The 26505-nt window shown below is 36.8% G+C and overlaps 1 protein-coding gene across 19 annotated transcripts in view; it reads left to right on the top strand.

Moving 5' to 3' along the window:
- The first annotated feature begins 924 nt into the window (after window positions 1-924).
- Window positions 925-26505, top strand: part of LOC132157327 (calcium-activated potassium channel subunit alpha-1a) — a 218110-nt gene continuing 192529 nt past the window's right edge. For all 19 annotated transcript variants that reach the window (XM_059566632.1, XM_059566630.1, XM_059566620.1 and 16 more), the window contains exon 1: window positions 925-1843. In XM_059566632.1, the coding sequence (XP_059422615.1) occupies window positions 1559-1843 (285 nt within the window). In that variant the 5' untranslated portion in view covers window positions 925-1558. The remainder of the gene's footprint in view (window positions 1844-26505) is intronic.

Below are 26505 nucleotides of genomic sequence, written 5' to 3'. Positions count from 1 at the left end.
AGTTGATGACATGACTGCCACTAGATCTGTTTAATTTGTCCTCACTGATGACTGTTGGCAGCAGGAAGATAAACTCTGTAACATTTAAATGCTTACATCCTCAAGCACACCATCGGACTAATGGATGCCTAATCATTTGTTGGAAAACACTTCATTATACATCTGATCCAATAGTTACTAAAGTCAATAGACAATTCTGAAAAGCCAAAAACGGCAAAAGATGAAACTGAACCAAATATTATTTTATAATTTTTAGATGGTCTATTTACATACATGCACAGATATAACTAAACAAATGCATGCATGCATACATAAATAAAAGAGAGTGGAATATTTTGGAGTGACGTGATCTGTTGATACGACTATAGGCCAGCATGCAGTAACACCAGCTGACAACCATCTACAAAGATTCTGTTTCAGCTGCTATTTTGGTTAAGTAACGGCATCTCTCGGACTGTAAATCATAACCATAAAAATCACAGATGTCAGTAAATCTCTTTTACACATCACTGAGGTTTATCTATGTTTATATTTTGAAAATGACTTATTTTAGGGTCTCATTTCATAGCGTGTCAAGTACAGGCACAGTGTATCTTGTCATCTGTCTTATAAGTATCCACATAATGATGATGATGATAAAGCCCAACCTTTATTTATGTTTTATCATCAATATTTATAAAATACAAATTCGCCAAGTTACAGTTCAGTACAACAGATTAGAAGTGTCATATGTATTGTAAATATTATTAATCTGTGTGGTTGTTTCCCCCTTTTTTATAATATATAATTATAAAGATGCTAGCTAATGTTGATGCTTTAATAATAATTAGAAAAGAAAAAAAAAACGTCCGTGTGCTATCTCTTCCATTTTTATTATAAGGCTTTGGCTCCGCCTCCTACCTGTAAATCTCCCCAGCAGTGTGTGGAGCAGATCTGACGGACTCTGCCTGGATCAGCTGTGGAAAGTGAATGGGGACAGCGACATGTCATTGAGAGCGGAATAATCGCCGAAACGCCGATATTTGAACGGGTTCTTCCACCGAGCCTCGCAAGACTGAAAAGAGCGTCTCAGTTCCCAACAGAATAGCTTTGGAGACATTGATTAAGTTGGCGTTTATGGGAGAAATATCGATTAGACACCGCTGAGGCGACCCTGTCACTGGATGGACGACAGAGAGCTTGAAGACAGCCGTTTGTCCGCGTTTCTCTCACGAATGCGCTTGCTTTCTGACTGATAACAACACAGACCGCGCGAATATCAATTTTAGACTCCATTTTATTTGGGAAGATATGGAAAAAGACGAGGAAACCCCTTCAAAATGAAAACATGAAGTCGTCATTAATGCGGATTTAAATGTCTCGCGCTGAGGGTAACGTTAACGGACGCGCGTTTCCTCCTCACGATCTCCAAGCTGCTGCATTTCTCGCTCAAAAATATTAATCACACTGAGCAGACGTGGATAGACAAACAGAGAAGTAAGGAGAGGGATATTTGAAGCAATATGGCTGATGGCTGGGGCTGGGGGCGCAGGCAGGAGCTCTCCAAAGCTTAATCTCAATGCTAGTTGTGGCAGACATCAACGGATCCTATGGCAGCAGCTCTAGAATGAGTAGTAATATCAATCTGAATAAAAACAAGGACACTTCTGTCTCTATATCGAAGATGGACCTGATCATCCCTTTCTCACCAGACGTACCCTGTGACAACAATGGTCAGCGCATGTGGTGGGCTTTCCTCGCCTCATCCATGGTGACGTTCTTCGGGGGTCTCTTCATCATCCTCCTGTGGAGGACCCTTAATTACCTGTGGACGGTCTGCTGCCATTGCAACATCAAACACAAGGTAATGCAAGCCCTTTCCCCTCTCCACGGAAAGCACCATTAGCTGGAATTAAACGGTCGTGTTATCTTTGTGCATTGGTAGTTTATCTTAATAACTAAATGGCATTTGGATGGCAGTGGATTGGCACTGATAGAAGTGATTCATTGTGAGTAATACACTGGATCTGCATGACAATATTGCAGCAAGCACTCAGTCTGAATAAACCACTCTCACAGACCAAAACATGTCAGCATTTGCACATTTAAATAAAACGGAATTAAGAGATAAATATATACTAGTGTCAACAAATGAAAGACTTTTATATAGGCCTCATATGTGTATGAACAAATAACAGTATTTAGATTTTTTTTTAAATCTCCTTGTTAGTGATTTGTTGATGGATGAAAATGGTTGATAGGTGTCAGTTAGAAAAATATTCAGAGAATACACCAGATTTGTATCAGGAATACAAAGAGTCGAGATGTAGATGTGTACGCAATCAGTAACCTGGTAATCCATTTAGACTGTTAATAGATTCTGTCTGTAACCTTGTAAACAAGGCGATTAGACACAAGATGACTGCAGAATTAATGTAGATTAGACAGCTTTTACTCATACACTGTCTCGAAAGTTACATAGTAACTTGTATGCATTAAAATATGATAGTTGTTACTTTGGCTAGTGGTTTGTTGATGGTTGTCTAAAGTATATATATCAGCCCTTTAAAAACATATAATATATGGTTCATTATGTGCAATAAAATTAAAAGCAAGCCAGTACAATGATGTAGATTAGCACGGTTATTTAGGGACACAGTTTATCTAACAGCCATAATTGACTACAGACACATTTTAGTATTTGATTTTCATGAGAAACCAGTCCAGACCTGTTGCTTGCAAATGTGTGAAATGCAGGAATCTTTATTTTATTTTATTTTTACAAATTTTTTCAGTTTGATAGTAATGTGATGGCTTCCATTAGGCACTCAAAATGGACTCGGTGAGACCCAGTCTGTGATTGCACCAGCAGTGTGGCTTGTTTTCTGCATATCCATCATCTTTGACGAATTGGCTGCAATCCAATGTAAATGGAAATGTGTTATTCACATCTCTAGAGACTCAATGCAGACATAAGAAAGGGCCGAAGCTTCATTTTGGCTGCTTCATGTGGGATTTGAAGAGACAATATCAGTGAGTTATAATTAACCACATGAGGCCTGGATTCAAACAGCCAACTACACTTTAATCCGTATTAGTATCTACCGACTAAGATATCTGTCTGGGATTGACTTAAAAGATAGATTAGATGGTTTGTCTCCCTGCTAGTTTGTCAACAACCTTGGCTGTGGGGTTTTCTTATTATTAAATGGTTGATATGAATGAATCATTCGGATGAGACTGTGTTGAACTTGTTATTTATTTAAATGAGAAGGGTTACTGATGTCTGTGAAGTCACCAGTCTGCATTACCATTTAATTACCTACATCAAGCGTTCCACGGTTCCAGCAAAGCAGAGTCTGTCTGAAACTGACACTGTAGTTCTTCCTCTTTGGATGGAAGTTGTTAAAACACAATCAGGTCTGTGTTTATATCACCTGCTGCTGGGAATCCTTGATTGAGCCTTGTTGTCTTCTCTGGGATATGATGTGTAAGTATAAACCTGACTGATTTCCATCGTCAGTGTTTCCCTACCAGTGGCTGATGACAACTCGTTGTTGGGCCATTGGGAATGAGTATGTTGTGCCAAGTGATATCTCACTATATCCCGTTTCAAAGAAGAAATGAAAATGGTGCTGTGAATAAGTATGTGCGCATGGTGTGTTTCCTAGTGGAAGGAGACTCTGGAGGGGTGACTTTGTGGATGGGTATTGACATTCTGTTGCAAGGGGAACATGCTTGTTAGGAGCATTAAGAGACTGAAACGTTATCCCCCATGCAGCTGACTGAGGACGGCAGGTCTTCCAGGCATGGTGTCAGTAATGGGACGCACAACAGAGGCCGGCCATGTTGAGCAAGTGGGTGAGACTGAGACCGTGCCATTATATCAGCCATAGAGATTGCACCATACAGGTGTTATGCGCCTGACAAAAGATTCCACATCATCTTGGAGTTCCTCATCGCAGTGTTTTCTGCTTCTGTTTTACACTTTGCGGATAGTTTTTTTGCTGTGTCTTCCCATTGTTCTCTAGGTGATAACTGCCCCTAAGGTACACTTGCGACATTGAAGGAATGATGAGTACGACTCTGTCCTCTGTGGCACCTTGCCTAAAACAAGTGTGCTTTACCCTACAACACCTACAGTATTGAGTCTTATAGGAAACCATTTCTGTCCTTAGTAAGGCGACAGATCTTTATTTAATAGAATAAAGGTAGGATAATGCTCAGTTTGAGTTTTTTATTTTTTATTTCTTGCACTGGTAGCGGGTATCAACACCACTGACAGTAACAAAAACGCTTGGCATCCTTTTATTTGAACTAAGTAGGTTTGTTGGTGTTTAAAGATGCGCATTAATTATCACATGTGTTTTATCGTGCAGCCCTCAAAGGCAGTGTGCCAAATATACTATTTGAAACTGGCCTAATACAATAGCACATCAAGTTTGAAAAATCACCTGAGTTCTGTAAGTACAGTGTTTTCCCACAGCCTTATACTCTATTTGTTGTGGCACTCACCCGCCCCCATATATACATATATTTGCTAATTAATTTTCTGCCAGCAGGAGGCGCTTTAAGAGCGGGAGAGATAGAGGTTTCTTCGGTAATGGCTGTAAAGCAGCGCTGAGCTCACAAACGCTGCCTTATCAAGCATTACATGCAAGATGAAATGAAAATGAAATTGGAAATTTTCTAAATACTGTCAGTTTCCTTCTGAAATACACTGATATAAAAACATCCGCACCAGTTTTTGATTTTGAAACGTGCAGTGCTCATGTTTATTCAATGAAGTCAAAGCCTTTTGGAAAATCTATTTGTGGCGGTCACTTTTGATATTGTGGTGGCCCGCCACAAATAAATCAGTGTGTGGGAAACCCTGAAGTAGTTCGGCTTTAGTATATTGTTGGTGTAAAAAAAACCATTGAGATGCTTTTATCCGCCATGTTAATCAGTAATTTTACACATGATAAAAACGTGCACTTAATTTGCTTGGAAAATACTTGTGAGTGCGGCAGTCATAAAAATTTTTACAGCTGCCCAGCCTAATAATAATTTGTCTATATTAGGGCTGGTAAGCGATTACAATCTAATTAATTACATGATGCGGTGATTAATTAATCGAATTAATCGCACATCAAATTTGGAGAAATTACTCCCAAAATATCATTTAAAGTCATTGTTGTGTAAAGCATCAAATAGAGATTACAAAAAGTAGGTTCAGCAAGACATATTTTTTTTGATAAAATTTATTACATATAGCCTACTCTTTTGGACCATGTGAGTAAACAGAATTGATGACAGAATTGTCATTTTTGGTTGGGGGAACTATAACTTTAATAATTTTATTTTCTAAATTTTATTATTATTACTATGAAAATACTAAATTATTTCTTTTAATGAAAATATACTCTTAAATAATAAACTAAAACTGCCAGTAGGTGGTGGTAAATGTCTTAATGATTAAGTCATCGAGTCATTTATTCATTCGTTTGATTCGTTCAAATGGCTGATTCATTCAGGAGTTAAGTAAAGGGTTCTTTAAGAATGGTTCATTGAATCATTAGGCTTGTTCGACTTGAAGCGGGTCATCACCATCAGACCGATCGATGTGTGACATCAAAGTACCGCAAGATCTTAGAGAGCTGATGACTCCTTGTGCTTTTTAATTAATCTAATTAACGCATTAAATTACCAGCCCTAGTCTATATTAAAAGTGTTGTTCTTAACAGACCTGTGCATTTAAGTGCCATTCAGTTGGGGTTTTAAATAAAGCATTTTCAGAGATGCACATTAAACATTAAACACATAAAACATTAATTTATCTTTTAATTATTGAAAATTAAGCAAACTTAACTTTTTGGTAAACAAAGGGAATTTACTATTAAAAATAAAACATGGAAGAAATGTTGTGTGATTAAACCTTAAAAAAAATAATGTTTGATTTTTTTTTTTTTTTTTGGTAGGCTATGTACATTCTGCTGAACAATAGTAATACATATCTTGCAAAAACTTGTCTTTAAACCGGACTTTTATTTTGATGGGTTGACGTACCTTTACAGTTCTGTGTATGTGATGTGACGCTAGTTTTACTCAAATCAAATGGTCAAATGCTCTTGAAGTGACTCTCAGGGCAGTTCTGGAGATGTTGTTCATGTGTTCACATCCTTATTTAGTGAGACAGAAGACGCTGAAATCACCGCGAGTGTCACGCGCTCTTCCGTGTGTTAATAAAGGAAGACGCGCTTCTTTTCCATTCATTCTAATCTATATCGTGATTTGATGTAAGTGCAATGACCTATGTTTGATTAATTCATTCAAAAATTGTCAAATTCCATGCCATTCCACGTTAAACTGTAAATTCCGTTTTTATGACTGGATTCCACGATTCCCTCCGCGTTTTCTTCATCGCGGAAATCATAGGGCCCTAGTTGTGGTATGCCAGCTCTATCTTGCAATGGACACACGCCACGACGTTCTCTTTACGTTTGCCCGCGCCCTCAAATCAAAACACTGCTGACTCCTTGCAGTATGCGATCTCGGACGCATCGCTCATGTCTCCTTCCACTTTGTGGGTGAAGTAAACGCGTTGTCCCATTAAAAAAATCATTGCGAAAGAACCTGACGTGAGATTTAAAATAGATTAAAAGAGGCTTCGAGACAGAGGAATTTGCCTTGGAAATTTTTTGTAATCGAGTTACTCGAGGAATCGTTTCAGCCCTAGCAGGGACTTCATCAACTTGAGATCTTTTTTTTTTTTTTTTTTTTTTAGAGCTGCCTTTTTAGAGACCACCGATAAAATACCCCAAAGCGATTATTGGCCGATAGTGATCGGTAGTTATTTCACCTTTAATGAGTTTGCTTATTTTAATAAGGGAGACACTATCCACATTAAATGCATGTTTTTCTGTGACCCCAATTTCTTTTTACATATTGCCAGAGGTTGCATAAACACTATTAAAGCAGAGTTTGTTTTGAATTTATATTCCATGTTTATTTAATATTGTTTTGTATTTCTGCTCTAAATTGCTTTATTAATTTCCCTGTCTTGTTTTACTGTCAAATAATGCGATGGTGTTTACCAAAAGCTATTGCTCCTTGAAATGAGCCTTTGCTTTTAGGCCCAGTGATTTAGTCCATGTCCTGCATGACTACCATTTTCCATTTAAAGCTCAAGACGCTCTTTGACCCACTGGAGGGTTACATCTCAAATGAGGCGTGTTTTGTATGCATATGTTATGAGACTACAATACAAAGATATTTTTATAGACCTAGGGATGAACTTTGTATTTTCATTAAAGCACTCAGAATTACTGAGATGCCTAGTAAGTGGGTTTGTTGTGCGCCTGTGTATCCCCTCATGCTTGGCAACGCGCCGGCTGCCTTTGGGCTAACAGGAGGACAGCACACACCCAAAGATCAGCTGTCCCTCTCACTAACACTCTCACACAATGTACCCTGTGAGTCTGTGCCTCTATAGCTCCAATGTGAGATAAACATCAAATTATTTTCATTGTCACCAAGATAGTGTGCATTTTGAATGTGCAAATGAGTACAGTGGAAGAGCATGTGGTGAAAGTCAAAGGATACTTGGGTGTTAAATTTCATTGGTAATTTTGCTTTAAATTAAGCTTTTTCGTACAGTTCTTTTCCCCTCAGGCTTTTTTTAAGCCTTGCAACGAAGTCCATCTTGTAACCGATCAATAAGAATGATGTGAAATTGATTTTCTATTGATCACAACAAGCAGTCTGTCTTTGTACACCTCTTGAATTGATATCTGGAAATGTGTTAAATTGCGTATAGCCTTGGGATGTCACATTTGGCTGTTTGTTGTTGTCATTATGACGAATGAGTATGCATATTAAAAATGGGGAAGAGATTTCTCATTTTATCATGGTGTGGTATAAAAACATGTCAGATTTGTTGCTGCAGCCACTAGGATGGATCATGGTTGAATTGAGCGATAATGATGTTTGAAGAAATTAAAACTGACAGTTGTACAGGGCAGTCAGGCCTCAGAGCTGTTTTAGTAAACTCTTAAATTTCTGAGAGTGATTTATTTTCTGTCAAGCGTGTCCACTTATTAAAGGACTTGTGTGTTGAATGCTTCAGTTTTTTTGGTCCCCTGATATGTGTTATTCTTACATAGTGCTTTAATAATAACCTCAGGTGAAATGTGCTGTTACAGTGTGTGCTGAACCGAAATTACAGATCAGTTCATCTGTAGGAAAAGTAGTTTTTTTCATTGCTGGAAACAGAAATTATTTGGTATATGTGAGCAAGGCCTCTGAGTTCTGTCTAGTATAACTGTCTAGTAAGGCCTGACATTACTGACATGTGTTATTGATATTGGCCTGGCATAAGCATGCACTACAAACTAGAGCTGCAACTAACGATTAGTTTTTCTGTCGACTAAACTAACGATTTTATTTTTGATTAGTCGACTACTCTAATGATTATTTTTATTATAATAAATAATTAATCTAATGTTCTTTTTTTGATTAGCAAATGGGTCCTTTGGATAACTTTACAAATAAATGTAAGTACAACTTCTAATATAATATTTCAACCTTTATTAATTTTCAACCAATGTGCTTGAAGTTTTTACAGTATACAAAAATAAAGAGGCAAAGAAAATTATTTTAATATGATAAATATGAGTTTACGATAGCGTTTATAATTAAACCACAGTAGCCACAAATTGACAGTTGTCTGAGATGTCATGAAATGTTCTTTAGCATCACAAACCTTAAAATGTAGTCAGGGTTCTGCTATGGTTTAGCATGGTCCAGAGATCTGGAGCTGATTCGGGGTAGCTCGGTGGTTTGTGACTGTCTCGCGGCGCATTGTCTTTTAAGGGGCCGTTCACATATTCACAAGTTCGTTATTTCCAATGTAGGTGCGCAGTATGCGTGCTCATAATGGAAGCGACGCGGTCTCGGCACGCACGTGAAAACAGGCGCGTTCGCATCGCATCAAGTTGAAAACATCTAAACTTTTCAGAATGCCGCAAGCGCACCGCGGGTCATGTGACAAGAACTAACCAATCAGCTTCATCCTTTCCCATACCAACGTTGAAAGCTCAGCTAAGATGAAGGAACAGCTGATCATAGCTGTATATGGATTGCCATTTTGAAATAAATTTAGTAGCAGAGCTACTGCAATCGATTTTTAGTGCTGCAAATCCATTTATCCTTTGCTGAAATTTCCGTGTCTTCATGGAGAGAGCACGTCATGGTTGCTTAGCAACAGCAGACGCCCCATGGGTGCAACTGCCCGAGCGCTTTGAAAAGAAGGAGAAAGCGGCTCGACTAGCGTTTTCCACGCGTTTTTAGGCACGATATGTGAACGGCCCCTAACGTGTGTTCGAAACCCACGCCAACACAGACTTACTTTTTTTTTTATTTTATCCTTACTTCAGCCGCTACGGGTGATCATACCAATAACTTGTAATCTTTACAAGAATATCAGAATCATGCAATAAGCAAGTACGAGTTTATTAGACACTTAATAATATCACATCAGTTTGTGTTTTTAGAATCGCCGAATCTGCTGCGGTCATTCCAGCACATCTGCAGCAGAGACCTGAACCAGGAAGTTGGTCACCAGATCACACAGTAACCAGTTAAACCGTAACACCGGAGAGCGCCAGGATATTTTCCTCTGAGGTGCTCGTGCATCGCATTTGTGCTGCTGTGGTACACCATATCAGTTTTGCAAAGGGAACAAAGGGTCATTTTATTTGGCCTCTGTTTAAAGTATTCCCATACTTTTGATAACAGTGGTCTCTGTTTTTGTGATAGAATGCAACTTTCTTCTTGCCATTATGCAAGATGAAAACAGTGTGACTCGTCGACGCATTTCACGCACGTCGACGTATTTTTGTAGTCGACGTAATCGATGACGTCGATGCGTCGTTGCAGCACTACTACAAACAAAGGGCAAAGACTGACCGGTTCCCATTGCTGTGGTCAAGACATGTAAAGACAAGAAATTAAGGATGTTCATTTCATTTTTTTTTCTAACCGACAACCGACACTTGTTAACCGAGTATTAACCGTTAACCGACAAGATAATTTTAAATTAGAATTTAATTAAATTAGAAAGAATCAGTGTCTATGACCCGTTAAACATACTAACGTTTCCCAGGGATTAAGTTTAAAATCAGGAAACAACAGAACATGAGGATTCACATGGTCTTCATATCACATCTGCAGTGATTTTGCGAGTGGAGAAAAACATAATAAAGCTAGGTTTATATATATATATATATATATATATAATATATCAGAGTTTCCCATACATTCATTAATTTGTGGCGGCCCGCCACAATATCAACGCTGACCGCCACGGATTGATTCAGATTTTTAAACTATTTAATATGGGTACAATTGTATTTTATTGTAGAGCTGCGCGCTGCTTGCTCCCTCCCTCTCACAAACTGACAACGGAGGCACGCACGACTAGTCCCTCCTCTTCGAACACGATCTGAATCAAAACATGAGCATGCGTTAGTTAGAGGACGGATCACCGGTGCTTAATGATTCCCCCAGCGAAGATCCCAGAATCAATCCGGGGTTGAATGGTTAGTAATGAACACTGTTGCTCAACATAACTCTGAGAAGTTGGTTAGTCTATGTTAAGAGCTGTCGCGTTTCCATTACAGATTCGCGCAAAACTTTAGTTTTTTTTCTAAATATCGATAAACAACTATTGCGAAATGACGGTGTTTCCATTAAGCGATGTTTTGCGACTAAAACATCATTCTTTTCCTCTCGCGATCAGTCCTTCCAAAAATCATGGCAACGGATGTTGGTAGGTTTATATATATCACAGCCACCAGACTAGACATTATATTATTATTATCTCCAGGTTCAGGTTGGTGTGTGTTGGTTTTTGTCCACCTCAATCTCCAGGTTTGTGTGTGTGTGTGTGTGTGTCAGAGTCTGTGTGTGTCCACCTCCAGGTCCAGTTTGGTGTGTGTGTGAGCCTGTGTGTGTCTGAGTGTGTGAGTGTGTGTGTGAGTCTTTTTGAATGTTTGAGTGTGTGAGCCTGTGTTTGAGTGTGTCAGTAAGTTTGTGAGTTAGAGTGTGTGTGTGTGTGTGTGTGTGTGTGTGTGTGTGTGTGTGTAGCAATAGCAATGTCTTTAAAGGGATAGTTCACCCAAAAATGAAAATTCTATCATCGTTTACTCACCCTCAAGTTGTTCCAAATTTATGATATATATATATGTGGATATATATTATGTGGTAACGCACTATGTTGCGAAGCAAATTAATTGTAACATTCATTTAATAATAAAAGTAACCTAATAAAAATAGCCAGAAAATAACAGGCCTACATTAATTGAAAATGCCAAATACTCTTAATAATGACAATATTTAATGATTTTGATCATATCTCTGGCTATAGTCCTTACATGATTATGGTAATTCAACACAATCCATCGTCTTATCGTCTGGCCCCCCTGATCTTCTACGCCACTGTCCATGGCATGAATTGTTTTTTGTTTGTTTGTTTTTTACACTTATGTTGTCCAGTAACTTGTTTCCATGATCAAGCTTTCAAAAATTATGTAAAAAGGTGGATTTAGATTTATTGGCCAACATATCGGTTATCGACTTTCATATTTAAAGAATTATTGGTTATCGGTATCAGCCAACATTTTCATATTGGTGCATCCCTAGTAAAATCAGTGCCGTTAGGTGTTATCACTGTACGATCGTTATGTTATGCAAAACAAATTGGATATTGGAACGTGAGAGAAGTAGGACTACGTAATAAATAATAATTTGGCATTCAAATAGGCTACATTGTGAATACGGAAACATTTTAATTTGTGTCAAATGAGAGACCCAATGCTGGTTTCAGTTTAGTTTTAGGGCAATTCCAGCGTTATGGGATGTGACATATGAACTCATAATGACAGGTGAAATGTCTCAGAAAAAAAAAACCTTCTTACAATATTTAAATTGGAAATGCATATTCTTAGAGCACCCAATCTGGGGAATTGACAGGCAAAATATTTTTTTCTAAAAAAAAATTTAAGCACCCCCAAAAAAGGAAAATATTCATGCGTTATGGATGTGACGAGAAATGACAGAGTTTTTTGTATATTGTTCGATTTCCTTTAAAGTCTGTGAACTTTTAAGTCCAATGTATAAATATTGCTATCCACATGATGAAGGGGTCTTAGCTGAACATAAAAATATCAATGTTTAAAATATAAATATTTTTATGAAGTGTATTATGAGGAAAAACCAACGTTATGGATGTGACAAAAACCCTGTTATGGGTGTGACGTGTCTGAAATACATAGAATCTGTTTGGAAAATCAACAATCAAACCATCATGGCACTTTTGTTGACGCATAGTGGCTGTTTTGACATTGACAAGAAGACTGTCTGAAATTATTCTGAAGACCCCCCCCCCCCCCCCCCCCAATTATGATTTAGTTATTTTTTTAGCTTGGATCCTACTGTACATCGTAATTCAATATGTAAAATAACTGACAATAAGAGAAGATGAGGGTGAAGGTATTTATTTGATTTATGTATTTCATTCGTTCATGACAAATGAAAAACAAACACTGAGAAAAAGAGGGTGTTTTCTCTGATGATGACTGCTGTGTGGGCAGAGACACAACTGTGGACCTCATAAAAAGTGAACTGCACTCCTGGTGAAAGTTAACTACAGCTACACCTGCCAGGAGTTCTAAAGACACATAATAAATGAGATGGCCCTACTCGAAGCTGCCAGATCAGACAAAAAATATATATTTTTTAAAAAATTTAAGATGCACTGAATCCGGTAAGAACGCATTTAGTATTTCTAGTCTTTCCTAATGGAATTTATGTGCTTATTTGGAAATGTGCTTTTTAGCGATTGGATTATTATTTTTACTTAATTATTTAGATTGAATAGACACATGCTGTTGAATAGAGTTTTATATTATTAGTGACATTCACACAGCGCCAGCCAGCACGGTCATTTTTATAAAGCCCATTAGCAATTTAAAACATGTTAACATGACTGCAAAAAGACATCTAATATAAAATCTATATTTATTCACCTAGTATAATAATAGTAAGTTATCTCCCTCGTGTCCAGCATTGTCCCGCAAAATCAAATCTGCTGACCTGCAACAGAGCAATAGCCAGGTGGTCACCCTAGTGTACACACACACACACAAACACACACACACACAAATATGTATACATATATAGCCTGCTATAAAGTAGGTTGTTATATTGTCATGGTATCTCATCTGAGGTAATGACTCTGAGGTGACAATATTTGATATGACACATTAATATAACTAGATTTTTATTCAATTTATTTTCCCTGATTGTGTGTGGTTTTTAGTATCATCTTTCCATTTTATCCATCTGGCGTTGTGGTAGGCGTATAGCTTTAAGATAACGCTATCTTTGAGCTGTCAAAACCTGAGCTTGAATGACAGGAAGCGCGAGCGAATTAGAGGGCGCCTGTTTCGCGCCTAAACCAATCAGGTTCCTCGCGCAATTGCAGGGCGCCTCTCGACTAGGATGTGAAAGAATAGGCATAAACAAACAGACGGAACAAAGCAGAGACTATTACGGAAGACAGTCGAGATTAAATACATTAACAATTAATGTTTGTCATATAGGAGTTCAAATCACAGGTTTCCTCCACAGTCAGGTGAACCGATGGACATTATTGTCCGTAGCAAGTCACTAGCAATCACTGTGAGTCACTAGCAATCATGTAGCCTACGTTTTTTGTGTCTAAATGATCGCACGGTTTTCGGCCGTTTATGGATTTTAATGCACAGTTGCGAGTCAAAATCATCACATTTTATTAAGATACAATTTATACAAAACGAAATTCACTATAAAGAAAGTCTTTCTACAAATCAAACATTTACTGAATTGGCCAAAATCATTTCTGTTTCGAAAACAGATCACAACAGTCCATATGCATGATTTAATATGAAGCGTCCGTAACGGTCACGTCCGTAACGCATTATTATGGTTGTTCAGAGCAAAGTAATGAGATGAATTGTCGATCCTAATAAGCATAAACATAATTTAGCTTTGTAAATAAAGTTTCAAGATATTTGTATTTATAATTGTCATATTAAATAAACTAAACCTTTAAAACGTTATGGACGTGACAGTGCACTGAAGCGCCAAGACCTCTTTATTATAGCCCTTATAAATTCAACAGGCAGTGCTGTTATGACCAAATTAGTACATTTATTTCTCAGGCATGCCTCCATCTTTCTGCAAAATGCTTACTGTTAAAATAAAGTTTAAAAAGGGGGGTCTTTGATACCTTTTTTTGAAAGCATGAAATATGCCTGGTTGAAAATGTAATTTAAGCATTGTTGCTCACCTCATATCTGGTGGATAAACAAGGCAATTTTCTTAAAAAATTTGTTAAAGCACATTAATACAGTATATTACAGACATAAATGGACAACATAAAAAGGGTTTTGTTCTTTTGGTTAAAACTTTATTTTTTCATGGTAAAGATGACCTTTGCATGGAATTGCCCTTTAGCCTAAATTAATTCATTTTGGCTTGTCGTTTATATTACTACAACTTCTGAAATGCATATTTTTAATCCATGTTCTTTTCTAAATATTGTTAATTGGAATGATTTGTTGTGGAGTGAGGGGAACTAAAATGCGACTTATTATACGCAACGTATGTTTTTTTTTTCTCTCTAAAAAACAATATTTTATACGCGTAGCATAGGCTATTTTAACAATGCAGCAAACCTTTTTAAATATTTTAATAAATTACTGAAAATAAATAAATGACTTTTTAAACCGTTTAACTGATTGTATTAATCGGTAAAAACGGTCGGTTAACGGTTAACTGGTTAAAATTAACACGTCTACAAGAAAGACAAATATAAAACTAAAGATTTACACACTTTTGCAGTTTTTCAGGGGCTGAGACTTTCCCAGGTACATTTAATATATTTACAATCAGAATATCTTAGTTTTTTTTGTGTCCAATTTACATGTTTCGAATGTCACAATTTTAAAGTAGAAATAGTGCAAAATTATAAACATTTCTGCTTTATTTTGTGTCTTAATTTTTCTGTTTTAAATGTTTCAAAATCCTAGAAATTCATATTTACTTATGACTTAAAAAAGCCCAGATTTTCAATGTGTTCTCAGACTATTGGCCTCCACTGTATTAGTTGTAAAATTGTAAGGGCTTGGTTGCAATAGGAAAGGTTTGCCTGAGTCAGGAGAGACATTCTTCAGTGGTGGCGACACCAGCGGTCAGTTGCATAAACATAGCCACTATGTTGAGACTGCTTTAAGAACTAGTTTGACCAATTAGTAGCTATCCAAGAGGTAATCAGACCTACATTTTGGATTCAAATTAGACAATTCTCCCTTTTTATAACTGACTTAAAAAAGTTATGGCCAGTCTTAAAAAAAGAAAAAAAGAAAAGATGACTAACTTTTTAAGACCAATCTAAACAGTTTATGCAACTGACCACAGATCTCACTGGCTGGTCAAAACTGTTAGCACATGGTAAAAGATAGCAGGATGGCCATTGCTGGAGCTCATAGAGGAAGTCGCTGCTGGCTGGATCAGCTGCTGTTGTCTTTAAAGAGCCTTGTGTGTGTGTAATCTGTCTGCCATCAGAGCCACCATGTGCTCTCAACTCCACTAACCCTTGGCTAATATTAAATAGTCCACAACCAGACTAAACACAATTTGCTTTCATATAGTTATTTTGAGTTTAGTGGAGGATCGCTATATGAAAGCTGGTTGAGAGTTTAAAAATGACCCATACTCAGAATTCGTGCTCTACATTTCACCCATCCAAAGTACACACACACAGCAGTCAACACACACCCAGAGCAGTGGGCAGCCATTTATGCTGCGGTGATGACTGTCATTAATAGTGATTCATCAATGTGAATTGTTGGTTTTTATGAAATAACCACAAGGCCTCTTGTTGTCTCTTGTCTCGAAGTAGTAACTCTTGAACTTTGAGAGCTGGTTCTACTTTTGGTAACAGTTTCCTCTCAGATGTCTTTGGCACTTCACCATTGCAAAATGGAAATGTATGCAACAATTAACAATTCTATCTGATTATTGGACAGACTTCTATCCATATTAGACAGAACTGTTAACAACAATGAACAAGAGAGAGAGAGTGTTCAGCGCTGTCAAAATTGACCTGCAGACAGCACACCTTGTTTGTTTTCTTTATTTTATAAATGCACAAAGTTTTGTTTGTTATTATGTGTGTATACAAATAAAAGTAGACCCTTTACAAATTCGATTGATGTATTGCTCTTATCTGTACGATCAAAACTGAAAGTGTAATTTAAGTTCTTTTCGGGGTTATCAGGAGAAGATGCCTCATAACGCATATACACGGGAATCGACTCCAGAGGGTTAACCGATTTGAATTAGGGATGGGACGGTATGAAAATTTAATATCATGATTATAGTGACTAAAATTATCACGATTATCAATATTATCACGGTTTTGTTGAAACGAGATGAAAGTGTTCAAAAATAGTTGATGCTCACACTGAAAACATTTCAGCAAGTTTTATATTTAATAATCAACAAACAACTAATAAAACAAGCAACTCTATGCACTTAATTTAAAGAAAGATTAAATTCTGTGGCATTTCCTTCCTTACAATGAAAAGTGTAGAAGCATAGAAAAGTCACTGACTTTCGCCATTCCTTCTCAAAAAAAAAACACAAAAAAAACATTGTGCGCTGGGCTTGCGTCAGACTGTTGCTGGCTGGACATGATTTAATAGTGAGTTATTAAAACCGCGATAATCAAACACGGTTTTAATGATAATTCATTTTTAAACGATATTACTAACCTTCAGCACATTTTATCACGGTTATCAATAAAACCGGTTATCGTCCCATCCCTAATTTGAATCATCACATATTTTAATATAATTTTGCATAGTAGTTCTGATAATAGTTCATCAGATAGATGTAGCTGTTGAAACAGGTCATAGTGTTTTTCAGTCAGTGGAACACAGGCTGTTGTTTTTTCCAGCTAAACCTTGGGGGACAAAGGACAGATTATCTGCTTTCAAGTGAAATTGAGTTAATGGTGCTGGATATTGTGTTTTATAGAAATAATCATATTATTCATTTGGTTGTGAGGCCTGTTTCTAAAACATAATGAGTATGTTTACATCCCAAACACATTTAAGATCAAGTAAACACACTGTAAAACATTTCACGTTGGTTAAACTTATAAACGAAAGTTCACCTGCTGCCTTAAAAATGTGAGTTAACTCAACTTACAGATACTCTTTGTTTCAACTCAAGAAGTTAAGTTTTACAATTTTTTAAACTAATGGTCATTTGTTGTTTCAACTTGATGCTCTGAGTTAAAACAACTTACTATGTTACATTATCAGCTCAAGAAAACTCAAATCAGCTCATAATAAATAGACTTGTAACTGGTCTGCTCAAAAATTTAAAAAATTTATTTAAATAAATTCAAGTAATGTACAAGCTTTAACATTGGTTTGAAAATACAAATTCTTGTAGGAAAACAGGTTTTAAAAATTTAAGAACACAAGTGCTTAAACATCCATTTCATCAAAACATCAAAGATTCTCTAATAATATACAGAACTAGAAGAAAGGTAGATGAGTGGTATAAAAGAGGTATAGAAAATGTAACTGAGGGGGAAAGAAAAAGGCATGAATTGGGGAAAAATGAGGAGTGGCAGGCCGTGTGTAATGATACAAAATAACGGCTCATCAATCACTTTAAAGATTGTAAGTGTTGTATATAACAACAAGTACATGTAGCTTTCTGACCTTTGAATGATTTGCACAATACTTGGTCATTGATTGTGTTGAATAATACTCATGTAGTAAACTCTCACTAAAAGCAATAAGAACAGACATGTGAAATTGGTCTATTTCCAATAAATGCTCAAAGGTTTTTCCTTATAGTAAACACTTGACCAACATTCAGCATTTGAGATTCCAGATAAAGCAAAAAAGAAAAAAAAAACCTTTAATATTTTGTTATATTTGTACATTATATTATTGATGACATGTTTAGGCATGATATATAGTGTAGTACTTAGATTAACTGACAGTCAAAAAAGCATTTTAGCATAAATTATTACTGATTCTGGGATAAAATAATAAATATATTGTAATAGTTAAGCTGATTTACTTTTTCCCTACACATACTGCTCTACAATGAATTCAGTATCATCAGTACATTCACAAGATTTAAATATATTTTCTTACATCACACATCTTGATTATTTCAGAAGTCTCCTCTGACAGGAAGTGTAGAAGTCCAAGTAAGGCAGCTTTTCTTCTGTTCCAATTTGTGTCCTACATACAATCATAAACAAGACTGAGTGACTCCAATATATATATATATATATATATATATACATTAGAACACTTATATTAGTGCAAACTGATCAAATTGGGTTCATTTTTATTCATACCTCCTTATCAAGGCACTGTATAACTGCTAAGGCTCAAGCTCCTGCTTGATGATACAGATGCTTTGTACAGCTCTAAAAGACACCAAGGCATCTAGTCCATCCAAGAATGACTGCAGACGATCAGTGGTGAACTCTGTGCTCATCTGAAACAGACACAAGACAGGAGGAAAAATGGAGACTAGTAATGGGCAGCAAGTACAGATGAAAAATAATCACATATGTAAATCACATGCCATCTTATAACATAAATGATTAAAGAGGTCATGACACAAGTAATAAAATCAAGTATAAACAATGATTTAAAAATAAGCAAGTTCACAATTAAATTATTGTAAAATGAACATCCTTCACACAGCTTCTTGAAAACTTTGTAGGGTGACACTTTATATCTTGAGGTGACAATAACTTTGAAGAGGAATCAACAGCTGTAACGGTGCAGAAAAGCAGAAGCATATCAGCAGAAGCAATATAGACTAAGCATATGAAATTGTACAAAAAGAATTGCATGGTCTGCATTAAATATGTTGTGTGACTGCATTAGGCCTGCAACAAATATACAAGTTAAACAGCAAAAGATTTTAATATCAGTAAGGATGTGTTAACTGTACCTCAGTGTAACAAGAATGTCCTTAAAATCAGCCTCTTGAAAACTCTGCAGGGTGACAACCTTATATCTTGAGCTGACAATAACTTTGAAGAGGGAGAGCTGTAAAGGAGTGAAAAAGCAGTAGCATATCAGTAGAAGCAATATAAACTAAGCATATGAAATTGTGCTATACAAAAATTAGTAGACGAACAGCTGTCAGAAACGTTTAAAAGTAACTAAAATATAAGCACTGAAAACCGAAGTTAAATGTTAAGCTATTTTAGCATTTGAGGCTCTAGGAAACTGTCAAATTAGCGAGGGAAAACCCTGTGTCCTTCTATTGCCCCAGTCAAGTGAGTCTTTATCTGTGTAACGTACACCCGGTCAAGCCAGCCGCTGCCTGGATTTGAACATCTCTATTTTTTTATTACAGTACAAATGCGTGGCGTGGCCAAAAAGCTGAGAAAGACGCTTTTTGTAAGCTTAATGTATCGCGACACTTTAATTCCACAAACAGTATTACATTCGCGAAGCACAGTCAAATTGGCTAAGATGCAATAAATCGCAACATTATTAATTTATCATTACAAATAAAAAAACAAAAACTCACCTTCCTCGAATTCTTTGTGTTCCCGACATGAATTGGTGTAAGGTCTCCAGGCAGCTGCATTAACTCAAAATGGCGATGGCTTCTCTCTGTATTTCGCGCTCTCCGTGTATCGCCCCTCCCCCAACATATAACTTACAGACATGAGTTAAATGAACTTTTACAAGCCAGACAAAACTCAGAAGAAGTCAAGACAACACATTACTTTACGTTAAAATTTTCAATAACTTATAAACATAAGTTCAGTATCCAAAACTTAAAATGACAATTTAATTTAAAGAGGAAAAGTAAGTTCATATAACTTATTTGGGCTATGATGTTTTACAGTGCAGTTTTACAGTGCAGTAATTATAAACTGGGTGCAAAAACAATCGACAAAAAGATTTTATTTCCCCAATTTTTTCCCATTTTGCTTCATGTAAATACTTTAAATGATGCTCTGGCAGTTTAATCAGTATTTGCACATGTTGTGTGCTTGTCTGTTTATGTTTAAAGTCATAACTGGAGAAAAACAAGAAAATTTCAATGTTTACAAGTGGATGTGAAAAAGCATGATACTCTTTCATTAATATTTCTTATTGCAAATTCTCTAGTTCTCTAATATGTGCAACATTCATTAAATATTTAACACCAGCATACTACCTAAAGATACAACGTATTTGATCCCCCAAGCATTTGCCTCTATATAGGTTGTGAGACCACCTGACAGCCCAAGAACGATTTTTCCTGGTTGATGAGCTTTATATCCCTTATGAATTACATTCAGCACTAGGGCTGAAACGATTCCTCGAGTAACTCGAGTAAATCGATTACAAAAAATGATCGAGGCAAATTCCTCTGCCTCAAAGCCTCTTTTAATTTATTTTAAATCTCACACCAGGTTCTTTGGCAATTTTTTTTTTTTTATGTGACACAACGCGTTTACGTCACCCACAAAGCGGAAGGAGACACAAGCGCTGCGTCTGAAATCGCATACTGCAAGGAGTCAGCAGTGTTTTGATTTGAGCGCGCGGGCAAACGTAAAGAGAACGTCATGGCGTGTGTCCATTACAAGATAGAGCAGGCATACCACAGCTAGGGCCCTATAGGGCCGCGGAATCCAGTCATAAAAACGGAATTTACAGTTTAACACGGAATGGCAAGGAATTTGCCAAATTTTGATTGAATTCATCAAAAATAGATCATTGCACTTACATCAAATCACGATATGGACTAATATCTGTAAATATTATGCCGGAATAGTCTGTTAAAATATGAATCACGCATGTTCTGCGTGTCTTTGTTAATGAATGGAGCAGAAGCGCGTCTTCATTCATTAAACACACGGAAGCGCGCATGAAGCTTGCGGTGAATTCAGCGTCTGCTGTCTCTCTAAATAAGGACGTGAACACATGAACAACATCTCCAGAACTGCTCTGACAGTCACTTCATGAGCATTTGACCGTTTTGAGTCTTGTAAAACTAGCGTCACATCACATACACAGAACTGTAAAGGCACGCCAACCCGTCAAAATAAAAGTCCGGTTAAAGACTGTTTTTCAGCAGAATGTACATAGCCTACTACTAAAAAAAATCTTAAATTTTTTTTTACGTTTTAATCACACAACATTTCTTCCATGTTTTATTTTTTTATAGTAAATCCCCTTTGTTTACCAAAAAGTTAAGTAAATTTTCAATAATTAAAAGATAAATTAAATTAATATTTTATGTGTTTAATGTGCATCTCAGAAAATGCTTTATTTAAAACCCCAACTGAATTGCACTTAAATGCACTTAATTCATCTGTCAACTTTGTCATTGTTCACAGTACAAGTACAGACAGAGAAACAATGGGTAATAATTAAATGTTTATTTTTGATGTATGCATTGCATTCTATGCATTTAAAAAATAAATAAATAAAAAAATTCTAAAAAAGGAAACTTAGTTGTTCATTTTAAGAGACCCAGGAGTCTTATTTTCTCTTGCATAATTAATATTGCACTTTAATTAATCAAAAACAAATTTTATCCGATTACTCGATTAATCGATGGAATTTTTGGTAGAATACTCGATTACTAAAATATTCGATAGCTACAGCCCTATTCAGCACATTTGAAAATTAGGCTACTTAATAGGCATCTTGTTTTTCTGGGCTGGGCTGGGCCACACTAGCAGTCTTGTTAACATTCAAGCACTCCTGCACATCTTCAGTGCAAAAATAATTTGCGTCGCTCTAGCACCGTGTGAGTGTGAAGTCTCACGGTTTGGATGAGATGCATAAAAGACAGGTGTTTCCAGCCTAAATGATTCTGCTCCGTATTAGGCTGTCAGCACCATGGAGAGCTCAGTGCAAGAGTTTCAGCTGCTCAAATCCAGACACTGGACCGTTTAATGCTCAAACACATCTGCTTTAATTGGAAGGTGTACAAACACGTTTGAGAACTTTTTGCTAAACATCTGAGCTTGTCATAATCAAGAGAGTAAAAATGGTGGCGATTGTTTTATTGAAAGCTAACATCTGTTTGCTCTGAATGAAAGCAGCTGCGACCTTGTCATCTGTACAAGTACATCATGTTGAAATGCATTTGATATGAATGGGCAGTAAATGACTGTGTGACTACCACATGTATTCGGAAGACTAGTTTGTCTGTTGTTACACTCTCTCAGTCATAGTCTGCAGTTTTTAGACATTTACACATGTGGCTGTTTTCATTTGTGCACATTCACAGCTGGTCATGTTTTGGTTGTTAATTATAGCTGGTGGATACCACTAATTGATTGCTATTTTTTCTTCGCTGTGAAACGGATGTCGTGAGAAATACATCTTTAATCATGTTTATATCAAACGGCTAGTTTGTTAACGGTAGTGTGAACTATTGACTGAAAGCTAAAAATAACCTGGCTTTAAAGTAAATTGTGGATGATAAAATGTTGGGCTAGACTAAAAAAGTGGGAGTATCCACAGTGCAACCCATTGGGTACGTGAACAGCGATGACTGTGCTTGCTATACTCACAGTACAGGCAAGATAATGGCTTCTGACATATGTTAAGGGTTTTAGCACGCTTCAGAGAGCTGCGTCTCTCTCTTAAGGTTCTTCTGCTATATTTAGCAAGACAATATTGATTAAACATCTTCCTTGATTTAGCATTAAAGAACTGTGACTCATATCTAGCATCTAACCTTGAATGTCCTTGTGTAGTTGGCTGTGTATGGCATGCATTTGAATGCACCCTGGAAATTGAGGATGATTTTGCATTATATATTACAAGGATGTCATTTGATTTGCTAATTCCGGTTTGGGTGTTGGAGGGGGCTAAAGCCATGCAGCTGCTTTGCTGAGTATTGTCTCAAAGCAATACAACTGCAGAGAGATGAGAACTGGCACAGGCTCAAAAAACCCAGCTTGGTCTCTCTCTTTCTCTTTCTCTTTCTCTTTCTTTCTCTCTCTCTCTCTCTCTCTCTCTCTCTCTCTCGTTCTATAACTTCATTTTTTTTGCCTCTAGCAGTAGCAGCCTTTTCCAACATGGCCTTTCTCAAATCCCTGGCAATAGGTTTGTCACAACATTTCTCAACATACCAACATTTTGTTTCTAGATATAGTGCTGATTTTGATACCACTAGGGCTGTCGCGATAACCGCAATATTGTAATACCGCGCTATTGACAAGCAAACCGCAGAGGAAAGATAGCAACTGCAGCAACCGCAGCAACCGCAGTGTTCAGTTTTTTTTTTTTTAATGAGGCTGTGGCCGCCTTGTTTTTTTTTCTCCTTTGTAGCTTTATGGTGCTTCGTTTGTTTTGAATAGGCTGGCTGAAACGATGGGAGGCGCTCGATCTCGCCCCAAAACCTAATGTCACGTCGCCAGTTTGGGAACATTGTGGCTTTCAACCCAATGAAAAGGGCGAGCCAGCGAATATACATGAGCCGATATGCAAAATTTGCTGCAAAAAGGTTCCTGTGACGTGGCAATACATCTAATTTGAGGTCATCGGGACATTCTAAAACGCTTAACGTGAAAAACGCTTAACGTGGTTTAATGTACCAATACAGTGATATTTACATACCAAACTCACTAAACATCATACTAATAAAGTATACTATCTAAAAAAAAAACAGATGAGCCCTGAATATGAATGCAACTCGTTTAATAACACGTTAAGCCTTTTCCTCCCATGTGGAGGAAAAGGCCTAATGTACTAAGACAGTGGTCTGTTAATATCACTGTCTTAGTACATTAAGCCATGTTAAGCGTTTAGAGTGTCCCCTGTCATCCAGCGCAGCTGCCCCCTCAAGCATCAGATCGCGGAGCAACATCAAAAAGAACAGCTGAGACCGGCCGACAGTTAAGAGTAGCTGAAGCCTTTGCGAAATCTGTAAAATACAGCTGTGAAAGTAACAGGCATACCTTCTGAAGTCACGGACAACCTCCGCGTCAGTGCCCATACCCAAGAGAGCGTGAGCAGATAACGAGCTCACACACGCTATCTGCTTGAGGAGTGCATCGACTCCAGCGCGAATCCACTGTCCTGGTGGGCCAGTGCCGCGATAATCAGTCTAGATTTCCGCTGTTGTCCAAAGTCGCGCAAATACGTTTAATACATGTTAGAACTCTTTGATTTCTTAAAAAAAAAATTTATTGGAAAACGCATGTTCTTGTTGCTGTTTGGCATTTAACAATAAACAAAAATGTTTTAAAACGTGTCTCTCTGTCAGTTAAAAAAGCAACAATATATGCTACATAACTCAACGATAGAGCTTTGTATGCAGCAAAATCAGGATAAATTATGTAAAAAAAAAACGGCGGTAATACTGCATACAATATTGTTTATTGTTAAATTTGTATTCTTATTTTATCGTGAAAATGAATCTACTGAAGGGCATTTTAAATATTGGATGCAAGAAAGTGGAAACGTAAAAAAGTTTTTCGGTTTCGGCTCAAACATTGTTTATGAGACGTTCATTTGCCACTCGTGGTCAGTACCGTGTATGAGGAAGAGTGGAGCAAATAGAAATCGGAGATATAAGGGGACTATTATATTCCTGTGTTTACTTCTGTCCGGTGATCTACATCAATAATAATAATAATCAATGTCCCGGTCCCATCCCGAGAGATAATCAACAGCGAAGCCTTGCCGACTCGAAGTCTTATTTGGATGTGCTGAGTGCGTCCGGCCAGGAGGATCGACGATCTGGTGCTACAGCGGGTTGGAATTATATTGCTGAACATTGGGAGAATTTTACTTCTCTGCATGAGGATTCTAGAGATGTGTCACGGCAGGAGGTGATTCATCAGGTTGCTGGAACTGAGACCTGCTCCAGGTTGGTTGATGCATTTTCATGCCCGGAGCACGAGGACCACCAGCTGCGTGGACAGGTTTTGTTAAAGCAGCACAAGCATCGGGATGAGCCAGTTAGCTCATTTCGGGAGGATGTTGCTTGTGGTATTGACTTAAGGAAGACCACAAATGGTCTAATTATTGCTCATTTAAATGTTAGGAGCATACTTCCAAAGATCTCTGAGATAAGACTGTTATGTTCGCAGTTTAATTTGTCGGTACTAGGGTGTAGTGAAACTTGGTTGGACGGTTCGATTCTGGATTCTGAAATTGAAATAGCAAATTACAATTTGATAAGAAGAGATAGAAATCGTAAAGGTGGTGGTGTTTGTGTATTTGTCAGATCGGATTTGATGTTTAATGATAGAAATGATTTGGTCAGTGCTTCTATTGAGGCCGTGTGGGTGGACATTTTATTACCGAAGTGTAAGCCCATTTTAGTTGGGTCTCTTTATCGTCCTCCGGATCAGAGGGATTTTTATGAATTGTTGGAGGGGGTCTTAAATGATTGTGTGAAACACCATGATTCCGAAGTTATAATTTGTGGGGATTTAAATACAGATATGTTAAAAAGTGACTCTGTAATGTATAAGTCTTTTAAAAATTTGTGTGATTTTTTTTTTTTGCTTTGAAACTAGAATTACGCCAAAAACTCAGTCTGTTATTGATGTGATATTAGTACCTGACACAAAAAAAAATAGGCTGTAGTGGTGTCATGGATTGTTGTATAAGTGATCATTGTTTAAAATATATATATAGAAAAGTGAAGAAGACGAAATTTTATGGTCATAATACAATATCCGTGAGATCTATGAAATATTATTGTCCAGAGTTATTTTGTGACTTACTGGGAAAAGTTGATTGGTCTTGTGTATTGAATTGTAAAGATGTTGATAAAGCTTGGGTGGGTTTTAAGGAAGTATTTAGTAAGGTACTAGACAGGGTAGCTCCGTATAAGAATGTAAGAATTAAACAGCGATCAGAACCTTGGATTAATGATGATATATTACAGAGGATTAAATTAAGGAATGATAGTTTTAAAAAGTTTAAAAATGATTTGGAAGTTAGGAGTTTTGAGATTTATAAATTAAGAAGAAATGAAGTTAGGGGTTTGATAAGAGAAGCAAAAAGAAATTATTTTAAAAATAAGATAAATGAAAATCGACATGAGCCAAAAAAGCTATGGGGTGTGCTAAAGAATTTAGGTTATTCAAATGCTTCTAAGGAAAAGTCTCTAAATATCAACCTAAAGGTGGAGGAGGTATTAATTTCTAATCCAAAGGAGGTTGCTGAAACTTTTAATCATTATTTCATATCATTAGCTAAAAAATTATATAACCAACTTCCAGAGAGGCCTGATGTTTATAACAAGACACAAGTGAAATCTTTTTATGGGAAGCGTGGAATTATTCAAGATTCTTTTAAGTTGATACCAGTAACTGAAAGTGAGGTTTTTAAATGTTTAAATGAAATAAAAACAAATAAAGCTTCTGGGATTGATAATATTCCTGCAAAATTTTTTAGGGACTCCGCTAGAGTA

Source organism: Carassius carassius, chromosome 14, assembly GCF_963082965.1.
Source record: "Carassius carassius chromosome 14, fCarCar2.1, whole genome shotgun sequence".
Classification (NCBI taxonomy): domain Eukaryota; kingdom Metazoa; phylum Chordata; class Actinopteri; order Cypriniformes; family Cyprinidae; genus Carassius; species Carassius carassius.
Note: the sequence above shows the minus strand (reverse complement) of the source record. Positions and strands in the feature narration are given on the sequence as shown.